Source organism: Microtus ochrogaster, chromosome 1 (genome assembly GCF_000317375.1).
Source record: "Microtus ochrogaster isolate Prairie Vole_2 chromosome 1, MicOch1.0, whole genome shotgun sequence".
NCBI lineage: Eukaryota > Metazoa > Chordata > Mammalia > Rodentia > Cricetidae > Microtus > Microtus ochrogaster.
In genome coordinates this window covers 120,626,923-120,641,197 of record NC_022009.1, presented here as the reverse complement: position 1 = coordinate 120,641,197, position 14,275 = coordinate 120,626,923, and the positions used below count along the sequence as shown (strand labels likewise).

At 43.9% G+C, this 14,275-nt stretch overlaps 1 protein-coding gene across 2 annotated transcripts in view; it reads left to right on the top strand.

The window, feature by feature from the left end:
- The first annotated feature begins 6 nt into the window (after nt 1-6).
- Rapgef2 (Rap guanine nucleotide exchange factor 2) overlaps nt 7-14,275 on the top strand; it is a 206,446-nt gene continuing 192,177 nt past the window's right edge. For both annotated transcript variants that reach the window (XM_005344118.2, XM_013348674.2), the window contains exon 1: nt 7-427. In XM_005344118.2, the coding sequence (XP_005344175.1) occupies nt 359-427 (69 nt within the window). In that variant the 5' untranslated portion in view covers nt 7-358. The remainder of the gene's footprint in view (nt 428-14,275) is intronic.

Here is a 14,275-nt window from a genome sequence, read left to right as displayed (position 1 = left end):
ACCTGAGGCTCAGCGCGCGGCCCTCCCGGGACGCGTCAGAGCGAGCGCGGCCGGAGCGCGTCGAGCTAGGGCCCCGCCGGAGAGGCCCCGCCCGCCGTTGCTGCTTGCACCTCCCTAAAAATAACTCGGCCCGCCGGGGCCAGCGCGAACGGCGACGGTTCCCCAGCGCAGCCCGGTCGTCGCCGAGTCCGGCTCCACGGACAGCGGGCCGCGAGGAGGAGAGCAGCTCGGGGCTGCACGGACCCTCGTGCTGTCTGCGCCCCGGCCCCGCGCCTGGGCTGCTTTCCCTCGGGCAGTGGCGCTGGGCCGGGAGGCCGGCGAGTGTGTGGAGCGGTCCCGGTGCGCCCCGCAGGGGGAGATGGCGTCCTACGTGGATAATAGCTTCCGCCAAGCGGTGATGAAGAACCCCGCCGAGAGGACCCCCCAGGTGAGACGCGCTGCTAGCCGCCGAGGGTTGGTGTCTGCAGATTGCGCCCTTCCAAGGACCCGGCACCGCTGGGCTGAGAAAGCAGCCCGTTTCCCCATCCAGGACTTCCCCTGCCCCAACTTCCAAGGGCATTCTTTTCAGACCGTCCTGCGATTGTTGCCCTCTCCTTTGCTGTCCTTTACGCTGCGCTCCTTGTGACTGACCTTGCCCATGGGTCTGCGGGGAAGAGATGCTGTCTCTAGGGCTTGTTTCTCTCGGGTCCCATACTCCCGGGCCTCTGAGTCTTGGGGTCCGGTCTTACCTCCTCGGCCAGCCAGGTACTGTTTCCCTGACTGCAGGCTCAGTTATTCCCTTACATCTCTTCCATCTTTAGAGTTTAGGGGTGTTTCAGGAGCTGTTAGAAGGAACTGTGGTGCAAAAGTCTGATCGTTGTGAGCCTTACAAAGCGAGACACCGAGGCTCCTGTCTTTCTTTCCCACTTTTACTTTCTTGAAAGAGGGATGTTTCAAGGGAAGGGAAGGGAAGAAGTTGACAGCTAGGCTAGCGCTTTAAATTCCAATTGTAGACATAACTGCAGAACGGGGCGTATTCAGTTCCCTCTTCCTCTCAGGGCAGATTCTTTGGATTTACACAACCTTGCCAAAATTAGATAAGTGGTTAAGCTTTACACATTTGTTGATCCTCAGGTTTCTTTTATTTTTAAACGGAGACATTGCTGGTGGGGTTGGACTTGATTTTCTTAGGTTTGGATTAGCGAGGGAGGAGCGTTATAAAAATGTGGTTTGATTTCTTTTGCTTCCTGGATAATGACATGCATCTCTAAATGTTGGGGTGGTGACTTCAGGGGATCCTGCTTGCCAGCCCTGTGGGCAATTAAATAAGGTCTGCATATCCTTGGGGCCAGCAGTAAATACAAGGAAGATCTGAGAGTTGAAAAAAGTTGCTTTGCTTGGGAGGCGTTGGATGCCATCTGTCAAAAAAAAAAAAAAAAGCATGTCTGTCTCTAATGATGATTATTTAATGGCAAGGGAATAAAATAAAGTAGAATCTTCCACTGGCTGCCTTTGGACCAGCACCAAGAATGGCACCTGGTCCTGTTTTTGGTGGTTCTCTTTTTGCTGGATGGAGGTGTCATGTGTGGGAAATGTGTCTAGATTACATATTTGCCAAACCCATGGAAGATGAGCTGTAATTTGACAAGAACGCTCATTTACGTGTCTCCAGAAGTGCCTCTGCTAAAGGGCAGTTTTTATCTGGCACTGGGCATGCCCTCCTTTGATTCTGGTGGCAGTGCCGCTGCCCTTCTTGTGCTTCCGTCATCAGTGTTGGTGGAAACCGTCCGTTGTACCCATTTTCTACTCTGGAAAAGGCACTCCCAGTTGACTGTGTAGGCAGAGCTACTTTCCTGAGATCTCCCAGTTCCTTTCAAGAACAGAGTTTGAAGTGCCAAGTGAAATTACACGCGCAGAGGACCTTAGAGCCCAGCAAGGCTGGTCAGAAAGATGTCACAGGCCTGGAGTAGGAATTAGACGGGGGCATGGTGTGCAGAGTTGACTTAAAAAAATAATAGTGAAATCTCTTATCAGGTGTGTCCCTGTGGAGGGGCAGGGAGGTGGGGGAAGAGGGGCAGTCACCAGAGCAGTCTGGAAGTCTGGAAGAGACAACACTTGCTCTCCTTTGACAGCCTGTGGTTTGGCCAAGTAAATGGGCCGTTGTTAGGTTTCCCTGCCAGTGCTGTGGAATATAGAAACCGACCCAGCAGAGGACTCCTGGCCCAGCGAGAAAGAGGGCGGTTACCTGCAAGCTGAAAGCGCCATTGAAGACCTAGGAGCTCCACAGGTCTTTACCCACCGACCTCAGGAGAAGCAGACATAGAATCCTGCCAACTTAGCGGTGAACATTCTCAGTCGTCAGCCTGCTAACTTGGGTGTTCATATTTACTAGTGCAAACCCACACCTTTGTTTATCGTCTTCAAGAGAAATTAGTTAGAAATATGGGTGCTTTCCCGTCCTTACCCAAGTTGTCAAAGATGATTTCTCTAGAATTGGCTACCTCCTTGAGTAGAAAACATGCTGTGTTGGCACACCAGTGGAAGGGGTTCCTTGTGCAGTGCGTTCTCATGGAGGCTTGTCTTTGTAATATAACTAAGACAGCCTCGTGGCATAGCTTGAGATGACCGGAAGAGCAAGAACTAGGGAAACTTGGCTGTGGACTCTCGTGCTTCTGAGGGCTGACTTGATAAAGTGAACGTGTCAGGTCAAAAGCAGAAGGTGCTTGAAAAGAATGAAAGAAAACATTACTTATTCATTCTTGCTGGAGTCCGCTCCCCCTCCCTTGCCTCCTTAACCCTTTACCAGACTCTCTGAAGACAAGTTCTGTATGTGGGTCAGTCAGTTGCTTCAATCTTTTTGACAGCTACACCCCCGTGCAGTTAAACAGTCGATGCTTAGCGCATCTGGGGCTGGAGAGTGGTGGGGATTTGACACTTAAGAACTCTTCTCATGTATCCGTGAGGTGGCGAGCACCCAGGCATGGCCCTGGAAAGCTGGGAATGGGAAGGAAAAATACAAGAAAAAATGATCACCTGAGATTTTAGCCAAGAGGCTTCCACTGTTTCACCTGATGTTCTTAGAAGAGGAAGAGTCTTTAGTCCAGTGTTTACTCTGTATTGTGTGTCTGGAAACTTGTGCTCCTTCTTCTCAATGGGGCACTGTGTTCTAAAATAATGTGCTCCCTTGAAAAGAATGAGCCATAAGCATTCTATTGATACCGTTCAATGCACCTCTGTTGAAAACCCGGATTGCTAAGTGACTGTGTTAGCCAATGATTTGGGTTTATGTCTTTAATCACCTAAACGAGAATTGTGGTCACCAAGGCAATTTAATGAAGTTTAAAAGATATAAATAAATTACAAACAGCATTATACCCCAAGGCTTCATACAGTAATTTTTTTTTTTTTGTTAAACTACTTTTATTAGCTTGTTGAATTCAGACCCTTTGAAATTGCTTCTGTGGTGTGTTTAAATATTTACTTTCAAAATGGTATGTGTAAAATATTTCTCATCCCATCTCCTCCTAGAAATTAATATTTATTTTTCAGTATTAAACTTTTTTTTTTTTTTTTGCAAAGTGACTCAGTGGAATTCACTGTGTCTAAATGACAGCTGAAACAAAATAAAGTAGGCCGTCTTGGTACATTGAAAGTGTATTGAATATACCCATCCTCACAACCCACTACTGCCGAGTATCTGCTGTTTACCTTCAGATGGCTGCGGCCTGGGAGCTTCCCAGTTGGAAGAATAGCGTAATGTATAGTGCTGGTCTAGGAAAGGTCAAAATTCAAAACCTACTCAAACAGGGTTTCTGCTGAATGCATGCATCGTTTGTAATTGTAAGTAAAATAAATAAACAAACAAATAAACCCCCCAAAGCCCAAAGAAGACAAAACGCAAAACAACAAATCCTATTGAACCCCGAAAGTCGGAGCCATCCTCATCTGACTTATAGTTATGCCACGTATAATAGTATTTCTTGACGTGGTTTCTAGACAGCACTGTTGGGAGAGGTGGGGGTGTACTGACTGCCGGTGATACAGTGTAATAGTGACTGTAGTTAGTGTTTGAGAACAGTTGTTACACTCTTCCTTTATAAAGAGAACAGGTTTGTCTGGGCTCAGCTGAAGAAGTACATGATTAGGTAGGCCTGCTGCTTTTCAGGACCCTGGTGGGCTTCAGATGGTGATACAGGGACACGTACCCATCTTTTGGTCAGGAAGCAACGAGAGAGGAAGGAGCTGGTGACCTTGGAGACCTCCCGCTCAATCCCCGACTCTTGCTCCTGCTACCACCTCCCAGTTGTGCTTCACTGGAACAAGCCTTCAGCAGGCCTTGAGGGACCACTCAGCATCCATGCTTCACTGGAACAAGCCTTCAGCAGGCCTTGGGGGACCACTCAGCATCCACGCTGTAGCTGTAGCGCGCCACAGTGCCGTGTGTTGCTTAGCTAATGTTGGCACAGTAGGAGGGACAGGAGGGATTCGTAGCACAGGTACAACTCTTTGGTTGCTCTGTCCTAGCTAGAGGTTAGCGAGCCGTAGCCGGTCAGCATATGCTAGTGTGTACATCCCTCACCTTTGGGGGTAGAAATAAGAGGCCTGCCATGTTAATTGTGACTGTTTTTATATTTTTGAGGGGAAAGGAAACCTTTTTTTTTTTTTTTTTCTGCGCTGACACGATAGTTAACCGTGTGCTGACCTGGGTGAATGTGCCACTCGCTGCTGGCTGTCAGGTCTGTCTGTTTTCTCCGTCCATCTTTGAAAAGTTATGCTTAGCGCGGTGTTGGTGGGCTTTGTGGAGAGGCAGGTTGGGGTGTCCAGTGTTCTGAGAGTGAGGCCAGTGTGTCATCTGCAGATGTGTTGGGCTGCATTCTTACCTATCCTGGGGTGCATGGGGCCTGCTGGCTGCAGGTTGGTTTTGTCTATTACATCATGGGTTTTTGTGTTTTGTTCTTGAGGCTAGGGCTTTACTGTGTAGCTCAAGCTGGCCTATAACTCTTGATGCTTCTGTTTCCACTCGTGAGTTGAGTGTTGGATGTGCCTCCATGTCTGGCTTCATCTTTATATTAAACTTCTTACTTGGGATGCTTGTACAGTGTGGAGTGCTGTGTGGCCGTTTGTGAGTGACGTCTGGTGAAGCAATATTGCGGTGTCACCGCTAGGATTGTGGTGGGATTCAGTGACCATACAGAGCGATATCTGCCTGACAGAGGAAACGAAGGATCGCCTCTCGTCATTTGGTACTTTTTTATTTTATTTTTTTATTTTTTTGAGTCAGGGTCTTGTGTAGCCCACGCTGATCTCAAGATCACTACATAGCTGAGGGTGAGCTTGACGTGCTAATGTTACAGGCATGCACTGCCGTCCTGCGATTTCTTCATGTTTATAATAACCGCTTCCGTGCCTACTTCTGGCAACCAGTAATCTGCTTTTTTTTTTCTATAATTTTGTTGTTTCAAAACATTACATAGATGAAATCATTCAGTGTGGGACTTTCTGGGACGGACTTCAAATTGCTACAGTTGTCACTCAGTGATTTGGCCTTAAGTTCCTAAAGTACCAGTGATATCTGGGATTGGCCAGATGGATTTAAATTGAGGAGGGAATTATATAATGTTCACAACACAGAGACCTAAGGTCATGTCTTGGGTGAGCCATAGCTCTCATCACGTGAGGATGTGGGATGGCTAAAGAATGCCATTAATTTTTTGGTAGCAATGCAAGTAGTAAAAGTAGCCTTAGTCATTATGGGTCTCTCATTCAGGAAATCACCGGGTGTACACCAATCGGACTTTAGAAGAATCAGAAGGAAGTCCTGTGGGCATACTGTAGGCCTTATTTTTCTATTCAAGACCCGAGGGGATGATTAGAACCACGGATAGTGCCTCATCTTTTGGTGCACGTTCCCCTATACCTTCACACCTATAATAAAACTTAATTTATAAACTGGGTCCAGAACGAGATCCACAATAATTGTAATAAAACAGAGCAGTTATAGCAATATGCTGTGATAAGATTGCCAACATGGCTACTCCTGTGCTTTGGGACTGCTATTAAGAAAAGCAAGGTTTCCTGGGGTCAGATGCCTTTCACCCATGGTGTGCCTGAAGTAAGAGTTTCGTGACTACAAACCCTGCATTCGGCAGCTGATCGGGTTATCCAGTGGGTGCAGGAACAGGTATACCCAGCAAATGGTGACTTTCTTGCATGTGATTCCTTCTGGTGGTCGGAATTGAGAGCCTCCAGCAATGAGCTCTGTGTCCACCGTTGCCTTCCTGATGTGATGCACGGCATTGGACACTCATGGCCCTGAAGAGACTGAGTGAGGCTGGGACGTTCCCACCAGACTAGATGCCAGCCTCTTAACACGCAGCAGCCAGCCAGCACTCCTGAGTGACGATTCTGTTTCAGAAATCCCACAAAAGTAAAGAGACTCGATTTCCGGAGACTCGAGCGATGGTTCAGAGTGCTTACTGCTCTTGCAGAGGGCCAGGGTTCAATTCCTAGCACCTGCGTGGTAGCTCCCGGCCATCTGTAACTCCAGCTTCAGGGAATCTAGTGCCCCCTTTCCACCACCATGGGCACCAGACTTGTTGCACATAGTTACTTACAATCAGGCAAAACACTTATATGCATAAAAATAAAATAATAGTCTTAAAAAAAGAAAAAAAAAACAAGTTTCAGTTTCAGAAAACATCAGGCAGATCCACATTTTTTTTTTAAAATATTTATTTATTTATTATGCATACAATGTTCTGTCTGTGTGTACATCTGCAGGCCAGAAGAGGGCACCAGACCTCATTACAGATGGTTGTGAGCCACCATGTGGTTGCTGAGAATTGAACTCAGGACCTCTGGAAGAGCAGACACTGCTCTTAACCACTGAGCCATCTCTCCAGCCCCAGATCCACATTTGAGTGAAACATTTGGGCACTATTTTCTCGAAGTGCTGGAGGTGTGGACATTGAGAAATGCACAGGGCTTCACAGTTTGGAAAAGAATAAAATATCATGCATAACCAAATGCAGTATGGAATTATGGATTTTGGACCACAAACACAAAAAAACTGAATGCTATCAGATGGAATCTCAGTATTTAAATTTTCTTACGCTTGTTTTAGATGTTACCCTAAGGCAACGGTTCTCAACCTTCCTTAGACTTGCAACCCTTTAACAGAATTCCTCATGTTGTGACCCCCAACCATAAGATGATTTTGTTGTTACTTCATAACTTTAATTTTGCTACTGTTATGAATCGTAACTGCAGAAAATGTGATATTTGACCCCCAAACGAGTTATGACCCAAGGTTGAGAACCACTGCCCCAAGGGGACCCTCTGTGTGGTGCGCATGGGATCTCTGAACTATTTTATAGAACATTTCCTTTGGTTTTAGTTTGTGTGTGTGTGTGTCTGTGAGGAGGTCATAGGATAACGCCGGGAGTAGCCTGTCCTCCTCTCTCACCCCGTTTGAGGCAGGGTCTGGTTACTCTCCTGTCTACTCCTCTCATCTCTCTATGGAAGCCGCGGGTTTATAACGGGCTCCCGTGGCTTTCTTAGCTTTATGTGGCCGATTTGAACTCCACGTCCTCACACGTACCCTCCGTCTAGCCCTTACAAAGCTTCTTTAGACTACGCTTTTTAAAAACTGAAAGTTAGAGACAGGATGTAAAATGTTTGGAGCACCTTTGTGACCCTGGAGGGGAACTACCAAGTTTCAAATAATCTTTTTCCTGATGAGTGATTTACTCTTAATGAGGAGCCCTGGATCTTTCGTCTGGATTTTTATCTTTCTGTTTCTGTAGTGCGGGGAATTGAGTCTTGTAATTTGGTACCTTGTGTCTACAGTGCAAGCACTATACCACTGGGCTGTGTTCTGTATTCCCACCTCTGTGTGTTCTGCTTGTTTGTTTTGTAATTTTGAAACAAGGTCTTACTGTCCAGGCTGGCCTTAAACTCACTGCTGTAGCCCAGGCAAATATTCAGTTTATAGTCTTCCTGCCTCAGCCTTTGGAATAGCTAGGACTCATAGGCCAGGCCAGCAGGCCTGACTAGTTACAGTTACTGTTGTTGTCTTTTTAGGTTTGTTTTATTATGTTTCGTATGTGTTTTGTCTGCATGTCTGCATGTCTGCCGTGTGCATGGCTGATGCTCATGTATGCCAGAAGAGAGTGTTTGATTGCTTGGAACTGGAGTCACAGTTTTTAGTCATCTGAGTACAGGGTGTGAGACACCATGCTGGGCTCAAGTATATATATAAAAATGAAGTATATATATACTTTAAATACTTTTTTTTGTTTTTACTTTATAGTTCTAGTAATTACATTTGAGAGAAAAAATGAAAAAGAAAATTTCAGGTCAAGTTTTGAAGTGATTAAAATCTTACAAAAACCGAAAACTGTTACAAACATCGAGCTATGACCTAAATCTATTTAACATGTGATTATTTTGGTATAATTATTTGGATTCTGCCAAGCAAAACATTTTGCGATGTTTCCTCTCCCCTCCATGCTACATTACATAGGTTTGCAGATAGTCTCACTGTGTAGCTCATACTGGCCTTGAACTTGTAATCAGCTCAGCCTCCATCCACAATGCTGCAATTACTGGCCTGTATTACTGCAGTAGTTTTACCCTTGTGAGTAGTGTTGGGAATTGAACACAGGGCTTCTCCCTTATTTAATTTAATTTTATTTATTCTTTATAGTCTACATAGCAGAGATAGGCCTCAAATTGATCATCCACCTCTCAAGCTCTGGGATTCCAGGCATACCCCATGCCCAGATAAACCATTTTTTTTTTTTAAAAAAAAAAAACACATTCAAATTTATTAGGAAATGAATGTAAGAAGTATTCGAGTGGTAGTCTTGATTACATTTTTTAGATACTGTATTTGAAACCACTTGTTGTATTTAAACATTTCCAAACAAGTAGAATTGAGTATTGAAGCACTGGTGAGTGGAGAAACTGAAGTACAGTATGGTAAATACCAAAAGTTGAGGGAAGGGAGACTTGCGGTCCTGATGTTCCATTTACTGGTATCTGATCCCCCACAGTGCTTTGCATGGATCTGAAAGAAACCGATGCTCTAGCTTTGGAAACATCTTATGCATGCTTATTTCTTGGACTTGGGATACCACAGACTTCGTTTAGATGTAGCCAGTGTACTCTGAGAACCCCAAATTCCTTATTCCTGAATGTGAACCTCCTACCCTAATCTTCCTCGGAGACTTTGATTTGGGGTGGGTGGGAATTCCTGTCTCGATTCTCTGGTGTGGTTTCAATCTATAGCACAGTTATTCTTAACTGGCAGGCGTCGGAGTCAAGCCGTTTCACTTTAAAAGTCCTCGCTCTTAACTGTGAACTGGCACGGCTGCTTTCCCTTGTAATTATAAGTTTATATCTTTAATTTGGTTCGTGGGATTGTTGTAGTGTATTTCTTTCTGTCATAGGGCGTTTTGATACTGGACTTGTCAACATCCTGGTTTATGGCTCCAGCCAGTCACTTGGCCTTGGTTGGGGCTCAGGCTTTGGCATTGCAGGAACTCATAGTCTCCTAACACAGTGTGGCCCTGACCTTGGCTGGCCACATGCATGCTTTGCCATCTAAGCCCGTCGGAATAAGTGTAAGCTTGGTAGTCTTTATTTTCATTTAATGAACATTTTACTTTCATGCTTTATAAAGCAGATGATAATCTGAGTACCTTGTTAGCTTTGTCTCACCTTGCTAGCTGTGTTTTTGTCAAAGGCTTTTAGTCTTAAATACTGCATGCATGCATGTATGTGTATGGCATGTTGTACGTGAGTAAGAAGAGAGTGTTGTTTCCCCTGAATCTGGAATTACAGGCATCGTGAGAGTCTGACATGGGTGCTGGGAACTGAATTCCACTAAGAGTTCTTTCTGGCCCTTTGTTAAAGATGAGGAAAAAATTACAGTGGACAGAAATAATGATGCCACAAACTCCATATTGTTGTCTCCGGAGTGGAGCGCGTCATACGTGTTTGCCCTTATTTCTGTTTCCCAGCATTTGGCACTTACCACTCTGGCCATGCTTTTTCATAGATGACCTCTTACTATTATTTTATCTCATAGTTTATCCTCCTGAGTGGTTTATAGTAAGTTGGTTAGGTAGGCTTGAGCATAGCCTTGATTACATTAGAATTACATTAGTCTACAAATTACACAACACTGAACACACAGTGGCTGGTGGCCTGATAAGAAATCTAAAGCTCAGTAGTGCTAGGCTGGGCTTAGGGTGTTGCTAAGGATGACAGGATGACTTAGTCCTCAAAGGCACAGGTTCAAGGTTGCACTACCAACTGGGAAAGGGAAGGGGTGAGGATCCTTTTGGCAAAGGTTCTGTTCTGTCATCCTCCATATTCTCATGGATACCCCGCCCCCATCCATGGCCTCTCCTACCACTGCGGTGGACCCCTAGCCCTGTTTTTATTTTGCAAGGGTTTGTGTAAGTTTTTGTTGCTGGCCAGAGCTTTGCCTGATGCTCTTGTCTTGCAAAGGTTGTTGGATATTTGAGTGTTTTAGAGCCTCTCAATACAGAGCGGCGGGGAAGAAAGAGATTGAGATTGATGGCTGCTGTGAGCAGATAGTATTTGTCTAATTTACTTTGCATAAGAAATAGATGATTGTAGGACATTTATGTAGTGACTCTCTGGAGACTGCTCTGAAAGTCTTATTGGATTAAAGAGCTGCATTAATGTAGCTCAGTAACAGAATCGTGTGGATGTATTCAACTACTTGATTCTCCTAGGTATACGCTTACTTTCAGAATTTCAGCCTCTTGTTTAAAGATAGGGATACATACACTAGTAGATGAGCAATATCTCTAAATATTTACTTGTAAAACATGGCCTGTAACTATAATTTCTGTGATAATTGGGTTTTAAACATGTCATATATTGTTTTAAAAAATACAAAATACAGATTTAGGGCTGGAGTAATGACTCAGTCAGTAAAATGTATACACATGAGGATCTGAGTTAGGATCCCCAGCACACACATTTAAAAAAAAAAAAGCCAGGTTTGGTAACATGCATTTGTTACCCCAGTACTGGGGAGGCAGAGACAGGCAGGTCCTTGAAACTCATTGGCCAGCCATTTTAATTGAGTTGATGACTCAAAAAATAAGGTGGAGAATGGTCAAGGGGTGTGCTTGAAGTCAGACTTAGGCCTCCACAGACATGAGCACATACCTACGTGAACATGTACATGCACTATACATGAACACTCAGCGTGTAAGCTGTAAGCTTGTTTGTTACAGCTGCCCAGACCTGAAATAATCACACAGAAACTATATTAATTACAACACTGCTTGGCCAATTACTTAAGCATATTGCTAGCTAGCTCTTATATTTTAAATTAACCCATTTTCATTATTTTATATTTTACTACAAGGCTCGTGGCTTACCGGTAAGGATCCAGGGAGATCTGGACTCTGCCTTCTTTTCTCCTCTATCTCTGCTTGGAATTCCTGCCTTACTCTATTCTGTCCTGCTGTAGGCCAAAGCAGCTTTATTCATTAACCAACACATGTACAGAAGGACATCCCACACCAGCTCTACATGAACACACAGAGAAAATACTGGCTTATGGTATTTCTAAAGCAATTCCTTTTGTTTCAAATTTATTCTCTTTTTAAAAATTGCTATCCCCCTCCCCCTCCCCATTCTCTACCTATTCTGTCTCTATGTCTCCCTGTCTTTTTCCTTGTCTTCTGCTATGGTTGGCCCTGAGGTTTCACACATGGTGGGTAAACGTTCTACTTAGTACATCGTCAGCTCCCTTTTTACCTTTTATTTTGGGACAATTTCACTGTGTTTGCCCATGCTAGCTCACCCTCTAGCCCAGTCATCCCTAGAACTCACCATCTGCCTGCCTCAGGTTCTGAAGAAGCTGGGATTTACAGGCTTGTTCTAGTCAGCCTGAACTATTTCCCCCTTCCTCCATCTGTGTGTGTGTGTGTGTGTGTGCGCGCGCGTGTGTGTGTACTCCTGTAGTGCATCCTGCCATAAAGGTTTTCCTGACATATAGATAAACTGCTCTTGGCGGTTTGTGGTGGGATTAATTTGCTATCAGAAGCTGATGGCTAGGAAGGGTTACTGGTAAGAATAGAAGCCTTAGTCTTCACGAAATGTTTGTCTAAACAAAGACCACGTTTCTAGCATATCCTAGGCCCTACCAAAACACAGTCTTCGCAACAGAATATGTAAAGAGGATAAACGGCCTCTACTCTTCCCTACCATGTCTTGTCTTTAGCAGATTAATTTGAAGCTCACCAATTAGCTTTACTAGACTAGTGCTTATTGGGCCGGGATTAGCATTCATCCCTAAGGCTCAGTGCTGAGTACCTCTTAGGCGCAACTGGAGCTAATACATGCTTAAGGACTCAGTGTTGCTTTCCTTGAGAGATGATGGATGCAAGGAAGACACTATTATAGACTTATTCATTAATAGCAACTTAAAAAAAAGCCAAGAAGGAACAGTAATTTTTGGTTCCATTTCTATAGAAGTACTCTCCCATAGAAACAAATAGCAGCAGGGACTAAGGAGATGGCTTAATAGTACAGTGGAAAACATAGACAAACATTACCTAGAATACATTTATTAAGGTTCATTTTTAAATACATTTTTAAAAATGATACAAACCAGTAAATAACCTAAAACTTCTTTGGGATATAATCAGTATATTCCTGATAACCCTCCCATTCATAATACATGTAAATCAGTCTACAATTTAAAGGGTCTTCAGTAGAAAATGAACCAGAGCAAGCATGAGAGCCTGGGTTCAGGTCTCCCTCACCCCTGCACACAGATGGGTATTGCTGGGATCCCACAGCTGATTAGGTAGAGGCAGGGCTATTGGGCAGCTAGTCTAGCTCAGGTGGCAAGCTTCAGGTTCAATGAGGGACTCTTAGGAAATAAGGTTAAAAGAGTGAAATTAGTATTAAGTATTACACTAAGTTGTTTCTCACTAAAATTGGTAAAAAATAAATAAAAATTACCTAGAATACATTTTATTAAGATTCACATCTTTACAAATAAGTATAATATGTATTTTATATATTATATAATATGTATTATGTATTTATATATGAAAATACCAGTATGTATCAAGACTTTTGGAGCATGGCATTATGTTTCTGATTAACCTCCCATTAATTTAAAAAGCCCTCAATATCGAAATGAACCTTGCAAGGCTTCATTCTTTAAAAAACCAACCAGAAAGCTGGATCTAGAAACAAAAACTAAATTTTCTAATTTAGTTATGTCATTAATTTAAAATATTCTTTGTAGCAATCAAAATATAAAAATAGTTTTGCAATTTTGAAAGATAAAACAGAAGGGTCCCAGGAGGCCAGAACTCCCTCTTCATTAGATACTGGTGGAACTTCCCTGTGCAGGACAGTTTCAAAATATCTGCACCAAGGAATGAACTTCCAAGGAGGTATCTCCTTAACACGTAACATCCTTTTGTCCACAGTTATGTATTTGCGCGTCCACATGTTCATGTATGTGCAAGTACATGCAGAGGGCAAAGGTTGGCGTTGGCTCTCTTCCTCTGGCGTGCTTCCACAGTTTACGGTTACTAGAACAGAGACATTCATCACTAAAAACAGATCTGAAATCCCAAATCTAGTTTGGAGTCCTGAGGAAAGGAAATAAATACCAAAGGTAGATTAAGGGAATTTCTCCATGTCTTTGGAACAAAGCCGTCAGGTGTTGGAGAATGAATTAATCCCTTTGATGGAGGTGGGCAAACCCCTGAAGCGCTGTCTGTGTGCAGTGTGGTTAGGACACTTCAGCTCTTTCTCCAGTCTGTGGCTGCTGTCCCGCTGCAGAGACTGAACTGAGGGGGGGGGACAAGCCACTTGCCTCTGATGTCCCAGGGAATTGTGGCTTTGGGGTTACTCCTGAGCAGTGTTTCCAGTCCTGCATCCAACGTGGAAAATTCCTTCATGTAATTGATGGGGTGAGGAGTGGGCATGCTCCAGTTGAGGGTGGCTGGCTGGTGACTGGACTATCAGAACAAAGCCTTTCTTTGTCTTCATTTCTGAGTGTAGTCTCCATAGCGTAAATTTGTTCTTGGTGTATTCTGCTTATTTCCATCCCTTAGTTATCTCAGGGCGGCTTAACATGATAGAAGAGTTTTTGTTTGTTTCTCATTTCCCTGAAAACAAATTTGTTAACTTAGAAATAAACACTTGTTGACTGGTTAAAGTGATATATGCAATAGTAGGAAATAAAATTCTGTGCATACATTAGCTTTGGTTTTTTTTT